This window comes from Saccopteryx bilineata, chromosome 11, assembly GCF_036850765.1.
Source record: "Saccopteryx bilineata isolate mSacBil1 chromosome 11, mSacBil1_pri_phased_curated, whole genome shotgun sequence".
Classification (NCBI taxonomy): domain Eukaryota; kingdom Metazoa; phylum Chordata; class Mammalia; order Chiroptera; family Emballonuridae; genus Saccopteryx; species Saccopteryx bilineata.
In genome coordinates this window covers 71,099,909-71,107,500 of record NC_089500.1, presented here as the reverse complement: position 1 = coordinate 71,107,500, position 7,592 = coordinate 71,099,909, and the positions used below count along the sequence as shown (strand labels likewise).

Genomic DNA, 7,592 nt, shown 5'->3' with positions numbered 1-7,592 from the left:
GTCTCCTTCCTGCTAGCTGGACTTGTCCTCTACCTTGTGAGCACATTTGTTGTTTCAAGTCCCACTCATCTGTTTTCACAAATGCACTCAACCTTGTTAAATCTTTTCAAAAAAAGGAAAAGAATGACAGTTCCAATTTTGCTTATAGTCTTAATTTTGAAATAATGTTGTCTTCAGAGAGGAAGCTTGGGTGGATGGTGATTGTTCTGTGGAGCCAGCTTCTCACACCAGGAAGCACACAGGAGCCGGTGAGGGCTGGAACCGTGGACCGGGAGAGCCTGGTTCTGTGACGCTCACACTGGTTGTGGGGAGTCCACCAGGCTCCTGAGTGACCACCCTCCATGGCTGACCCCTCAGAGGACTGCTCTTCTCCCTCCTTCACATCCCCACTGACCACTGTCTGGTCCATGCCAGCCACATCTACCTGGCTGGCAGGACTTCTCGGGGTTAAGCCTCAGTTCCCTGAATCTTTGCAGGGGCTGGTTCTAGATTTAGAATCACAACTTAGACCATAAAGTCAATGGATTTAATTTTTTTTTTATTATTATTTTTAAAATTTATTTTTTACAGAGACAGAGAGTGAGTCAGAGAGAGGGACAGACAGGGACAGACGGACAGGAACGGAGAGAGATGAGAAGCATCAATCATTAGTTTTTCATTGCGCGCCGCAACACCTTAGTTGTTCTTTGATTGCTTTCTCATATGTGCCTTGACCACGGGCCTTCAGCAGACCGAGTGACCCCTTGCTGGAGCCAGGGACCCTGGGTTCGAGCTGGTGGGCTTTCCCTCAAACCAGATGAGCCTGCACTCAAGCTGGCGACCTCGGGGTCTCGAACCCAGGTCCTCTGCGTCCCAGTCTGACGCTCTATCCACTGCGCCACAGCCTGGTCAGGCAAGTCAATGGATTTATTTACATTTTATCCTTATTACCCTTAGACACTTGACTGAATTGCTGGGTCCTCCAAAGTCCATGGAAGGAAAACACTGAGACTACCCAGCACCACCGACCCCCCCACCCCCAACCCCAGTGCTCTTGAAGATACGTGGCCTCAGGGATTCTAAGTCTGGGAGGAGTTTTGGGTCTGCTTTGTCTTCCTGGGACAGGTGCTGCTTTAAGGGTTGGCCCTCTTTAGCTTTAACTTGGCAGTCGGAGCCTTCCTGAGCCCTTGTGAACTTGGCGGCCAGAGAGGAGGCTGAGCCATGCGGCGAGGGGGAGGAGAGGGATTTTATAATACAGTTAGACTTTCTCTCAGGCTCACTGCCCACTCGTGTGACTGAGCCGAGGTCTGAGTGCGGGCCGGAGTCGCGGAGCGGGCCATGACACCGAGAAGAGTCTGAGCCCGGCATCCTTGGGCGTTAGGAGCTCAGTCTGGGCTCCCCGGTCCCCAGGGCTGAATCGTAGATATGGACTATTTCCTTAGGTCCGAGTACGGCGGCCTCCCCAGGAGTCACTTGGTTTCGGGGGCGTGTAATGGGCGGGGCGTAGAGGCGGCGCCTAGACTCAGAAACGCGTGGACTGTGCAGGAACTGTCCCAACGCTCCGGCAGAGTTAATTTTCAAGACCCTCCACTCAGTGCGCGAAAACCAGCACCATGGCCATGACCTTGGGTTACTGGGACATCCGCGGGGTGAGCGAGGGTCCGCATGGGCGGGTGGGATGGAGCGGGCTGCGGGGAGAGCCTGGGCTCCGGGGCTGTCCCTGCAGGGTCCTCCTGGCGGCTGGCGGAGCCGAGCCCTGTCGCCCGCCTGGCCGGGTGTTGGGTGAGGGGCAGTACCCGGAGCGGAGCGAGTCCCGCAGTCGGAACCCCGGATCGCTGACCTCTGTCCCTCCGTCCCCCCCCCCCCCCCGCTAGCTGGCGCACGCCATCCGCCTGCTCCTGGAGTACACAGACTCCAACTATGAGGAGAAGAAGTACTCAATGGGGGAAGGTAATCGCATCCTCGTGTTCTGACTACGACCCAACCTCTGATATTTGGTCGCAAGTATACTTGACCTGGCTACCTGTCGTTCACCTCTGCCGCCCTCCACCGTTTGAGGGTGGACCCTGGCCTTCCAGGCAGGACAGCAGAGAGGATTGCTGGGTCCCCTGTGTCAGTAACTGCGACAGCTCTCCTAGTGCTGGCCTACATTTATGGAAGCCTTGCTCATGTAACGTCCTGAGACTTTTAGCATTCTTTCCTCAACCTGAGCGAAAGACTTAGTGTTCAGATTGCAGACCCCTGGTCAGAGCCTGGCCACTGACTGCTTGGTAGGGTCCCGGGAAAGAGGGCTGGCCTGGGGGGTGTTTGTTTCACTCTATCTTCTCCACCACAGCTCCCGACTATGACAGAAGCCAGTGGCTGAGTGAAAAATCCAAGCTGGGCCTGGACTTCCCCAATGTAGGTGCCGGTGTGAGCGGGGGGCACAGTGGGCAGAGAGAAGCTTGTCTCTACTCTGACATCTCCGTTCCCAGCTTAGACAGAGGTTCCAGGATGCAGGGTGCTCTGCTCGGCCTCTCAGCTTCCTGGTTCTCCTCACTACTTTCCCATCAAGCTCTGTCTTTCAGCTCAGTCTTTAATTTTACAGTGTATTCACTTAGTGCCTCCCATGGGCTAGCCAGTGAGAGGTCAGATTTGGTCTCTGCTCTGAATGCAGGGAGGGGTTCCAGGGGAGCCTGTGACCTGCTGACCTGCCCCTGTCCCCCTTCCAGCTGCCCTACTTAATTGACGGGGATCACAAGGTCACCCAGAGCAACGCCATCCTTCGCTACATTGCTCGCAAGCACAACCTCTGTGAGTGGGGCAGGTGTGGGTGCAGGTGGATGGGGCCGTGTCCCTAGGCTGGCTGTGGTGGGACGCAGAGTGAGGGTCACTATGGTGTCCACAGGTGGGGAGACGGAAGAGGAGAATATTCGCATGGACATTTTGGAGAATGAGTTTATGGACGTCCGACTAAAGCTGGCATTGATGTGCTACAACCCTGACTTTGTGAGTCCTCTCTTGCAGGGCTCGGCTGGATAGCTTTTGATAGAAGACTAGATCTTTTGTCTTATCTAAATTGGCCCTTTTTGTCCTTGGGCTCATCTACATTAATCCTTGGAGCTTCTGATCCTCCAAGATGGTCGCAAACCACCAGCCGTGTGACCCTCATAACCCCAGTGCCTCAGATGAAATTTCTGACCCGGTTCCCTTTAATGTTAGGAGAGTGATTAGACTCCCTAGGTGGGAGTTCAGTTCCTAATAGTGTGTTCACCTCTTTAGCCCAGCAGCACCTTTCTGACACCCTTGTGCATCAGGACACTTTCCCATCAGGCGGCGTGGGGCAGCCACAGGGCCTCTGGGCCTCTCCCTGGTCCCTTTCAGCCTCCAGAGTCTCCCCATCTTTCTAGAAAGTGCTCAGGTGTCCATTCTTTCCCCCACTACCCCCCACAGCACACTGCGGAAACTTATCATTTCCTACCCGAGGCCGTGGGATCTGTGCTCTTTCATTCTGCCTGATGTCTGAGTCTCGGGCCCGGCCCGGTTCTCCCAGCACTCCGGGGTCTGGCCCACGGGAGGCTGTTTGGAGATGAGTGGGGACGGGTCCAGGGACAGTGAGGTGTTTCCCTTTGCCTTCCCAACTGCCTCTCACAGGTGGGAGGTGGTACCCAGGCGAGTCTAATGAACACAGGTTGCATTAAATAATACCCTAGCCCCGACCCAAGTACAGTTGGGGAACACGGATGCTCATTCGTGACAGTTGAGGGTTGAGAACAGCCCTGGGGGACCTGCCTCTCTGCCCAGGGGGTCTGTGTCTGAGGGTGGTGACAGCTGTTTTGTCCCTCAGGAGAAACTGAAGCCTGACTTCTTGAAGGGGCTCCCTGACAAGATGAAGCAGTTCTCGCAGTTTCTGGGGAAGAGGTCGTGGTTTGCAGGGGACAAGGTAAGGGGTGGGCTTTGGGGGGGGGTGGCTGACATTGTCCCGGGTTCAGGGTTTGGCGCCCATTCATGCCTTTCCTGTCCACAGCTCACCTATGTGGATTTCCTGGCTTATGACACACTAGATGTGCACCGCATATTCGAGCCCAAGTGCCTGGATTCCTTCCCGAACCTGAAAGACTTCATGGTCCGCTTTGAGGTGATGGCACTGATCCTCTTCCTATTTGTCTCTTCTGTCTTCCTGCAAATCCCTGATGCTTTCCCAGTCCTGGGGCTAAAATGGAGCATAAGTAGCATTCACTGAGGACTTGTTTATGCCAGGACCTGTGCACAGCCTTATGCAGATAAGGGTGAAATTCAGTCCTTACAACCTTTCTCCTGTTAGATTTATCACCTCCAATTTACTGATAATAAACTGAGGTTGAAAGGGTAAGTTGTTTGCCCAAGGTTACAGAGCCAGTCCCAGCTGTGCTGGGCTCCCAGTCAGCCCCGGCATCTGTGAGCAGCAGTCAGAGGCTCCCCCATTCCTGAGCCAGAAACAAGAGTTCCGGCCCTTCTCCAGCCTGGGGTCCCAGCTCAGGACATGGTGGATGAAGCAGGGCGTTCAGGTGCTCGTATGTAGCAGAACTAGTGGCATTGAGACAGGGTAGGGTGATAATAAGCAGAACTAGTGGCATTGAGACATGGTAGGGTGATAATAAGTACCAAAGACACAGACAGGGTTTACTTCCTGTCCCCGACCGCTCTGCAGCGTGGGATCCCCTGAGGGCAGACTGAGATTTCCGGGCTGCGGTTGGTATAGGGATCTGGGTGCTGGTGTGGGTGCCCTGAGGGAGGATTTATCCTGATGGCTTCAGAGGTTGGCTTTTTCTTTGCCTTCTGTCTCCAATTCTTTCTTCCCTCTAATTAGCCAAGATAGTCTCACGGGGATGGGGGGTGACACTCATTCTCAGTCGTGTCCACTGAGCTGCTCTCTTCTCTGTGTGAGGCACTGTGTCAGGCACGGCGGGGTGCGGAGGTGACCCAGCCCTGCCTCCCGGGTCTCAGTGCAGTTGGAGAAGTCCTGAGAGACCCAGCTGTGCGGTCCTGTGGTTCCACCTGGGTGATGGAGGGCCACAGCCTGGACCGCACCGCACAGCCCATCCCACTCACCCTTAGTCAACTCCCAGAGGAGGGACAAAGTCGGCTTTATTGCGGATTAAGGGAGTTGAGGCATTGTTAGTCCAAGAGGGTTCCCCCTTACAGTGTGTCCCCTCCCCCTCATCAGGAGATCTGCTCTGTCAGCTGCTTCTCATCAGCTCTGGGTCTGGTCCGAGGTGATCAGCCTTGGATATTATCCAAGATCTGGGAGGAGTGACAGGCTGGGCGGAGGGGGCTGCTGTGGGCTCCCGTCTGCGCCCTTTGTGCTCGGGCCGTGGTCACAGGCTGTCCCAGGACCTCTGAGTGCTGTGGGACTCATGGGCACCTGCCCTGGGAAGCTGGCTCTCACACACCTCTGTGTCTAAGGCCTAGTGGGCTGCATCATGTCCGGGATGAGTAGGTCAGGACCCAGTGAGACTTGGCTCAAGTACGAGGCTGCGCAGTTCGACTTTCCCCTTTAAGTGGAGTTCTCAGGGCCTGGCCTGGCTGCTCTGCTCCCCCTCCTCCTGTCGGCTGTCCTGCTTGTTTGATTGAGTCACTGGGGGCGATGTGGCCTCTGCAAGCTGCACAGGCACATTCTGATCCCCTTTATTCTGCCCGGGGCCCTCCTCTGGTAGCCCCTGGGAGCCAGGAGCCTCCCTCTGCAGGGAGACTGAGCAGCCGGGAGGGGGAGGGCCGCCTGTGTGGGAGTGAGGTGGTGTGTTTGGGGGGTGCATCAAGCAGGGCTCAGAGTCGGGGGGAGAGCCCAAGTAGGGGAGACAGCCTGAGTGGGGGAGAGAGCTGTGCTGCTCCGCCCTTCCCCCTGAGGAGCAGTGTGGCCTGAGGGCGGGACTTCAGCTTGTGTGTCTCAGTTTCCCTTCTGAAAAATGTGATAGCAGAACCTTGTTACTAAGGGGTTGTGTGGAAGTTCTAAACCTGTATCATAAGCATTAATGAATATAAAACCCGTAGCAAGGTGTATAGTATTACATGTAGTAATTCTTACTAAGATAGCACATCAGTTAAAGGGAACTGGAAGAATTAAATTACTAGAATTGGGGACCCCAGGAAGGCACTTAGTCCTCAGTGCCTGGCCCACAAGGAAGTCTCGTGGGATCCTGGACCTGGAGTGCCTGCTGGGGGCAGTGAGAGTCCAGGTGGGGCAGCTGAGCCTGATGTCCGGCCTCCTTTGCACCCTCAGGGCCTGAAGAAGATCTCTGCCTACATGAAGTCCAGCCGCTTCTTCCGAACACCTGTGTACTCAAAGATGGCCGTGTGGGGCAACAAGTAGGGGTGCCGGTCCGGAAGATGGGAGTGAGAAGCACGCTGGGGCCTGGGGAACAGCAGGCCCTCCCGAGCCTCCATGGAACCGGCTGTCTTTTTTTTCTCTTCTTTCCTTCATTCCCATGGTGGTCTTGTCTGGCCCCTTTGCTTCCCCCGTCCCAGTGCACCCCGGGTTTAAAGCTCTCCTGCGCCCCTGTGCTCAGGGAGGTCACCCGCTGAGGTTTCCCTGACTGCAGTAAATCAGAGCCAGGCAGACAGACCTTGCTTTCAGTGCTTGTTTTGCTGTCAAGAGCCCGACCAGACCCCTGGTTTGTGATGCTCTGCCCTGGGCTCCCGGCCCTTCCCTGGTGACATGTGCTGCCTGGGTGTGCAGGCCCTGCCCCCGACACGGCCCCTGCCCAGCCCTGCCTGATTTCCAATAAAGCCCCCTCACACCTGCTGTGTCTTGTCTTATTCCCTCCTGGCCACCTGAACTCCCAGCGGGCCCTGCTGCTTCCATGGGTCTTACTGCTCATACTGGCCGTAGCTAGGTGCATGGGGATCATGGGTAGTAGTAAGGTGTATTGACTCTTCTTGGTCCCATTGATGACCCCTGGGAGTGGGTTCTCTGAAGAAGAGATGCTTTTATGTGGACCTGTGTCTCATTCTTTCACTCTTTGTTATTGAGGCTCCCTGCACAGAACTTCGTGGCTCAGTGGGTAGGGCCCAGGGGTATTTGTTGTTGTGAGTCGGGGGCGCAGGGAGAGAGATCAGCAGACAAAATCATCAAGGACTAGGAAAGGACCACCGCTCGCTCAGGCAAATGGCCACGAGTTTGCGCTGTGTCCTATTTCTATTCACAAGACTTCAAAAAGCTTGTTTACTGAGAAATTGGCATACCATCAAGCATAACTTTTACTTAAAAATACATGAAGGCCCTGGCCGGTTGGCTCAGTGGTAGAGCGTTGGCCTGGCGTGCGGGAGTCCCGGGTTCGATTTCCGGCCAGGGCACACAGGAGAAGCGCCCATCTGCTTCTCCACCCCTCCCCCACTCCTTCCTCTCTGTCTCTCTCTTCCCATCCCGCAGCCAAGGCTCCATTGGAGCAAAGTTGGCCCGGACCGTTGAGGATGGCTCCATGGCCTCTGCCTCAGGTGCTAGAATGGCTCTGGTTGCGACAGAGCAACGCCCTAGATGGGCCGAGCATCGCCCCCTGGTGGGCATGCTGGGTGGATCCCGGTGGGGTGCATACGGGAGTCTATTTGACTGCCTCCCCATTTCCAGCTTCAGAAAAATACAAAAGAAAAAGAAAATA

General features: G+C 55.5%; 1 protein-coding gene across 1 annotated transcript; it reads left to right on the top strand.

Annotated features, from left to right (window-relative positions):
• The first annotated feature begins 1,233 nt into the window (after nt 1-1,233).
• LOC136315383 (glutathione S-transferase Mu 1-like) lies at nt 1,234-6,739 on the top strand. Its single transcript, XM_066246933.1, has 8 exons — nt 1,234-1,628; nt 1,854-1,929; nt 2,315-2,379; nt 2,691-2,772; nt 2,867-2,967; nt 3,806-3,901; nt 3,986-4,096; nt 6,218-6,739. Exons 1-8 carry the CDS (start codon nt 1,593-1,595, stop codon nt 6,305-6,307), a joined length of 657 nt encoding a protein of 218 aa, XP_066103030.1. The 5' UTR covers nt 1,234-1,592; the 3' UTR covers nt 6,308-6,739.
• Nucleotides 6,740-7,592: the final 853 nt, after the last annotated feature.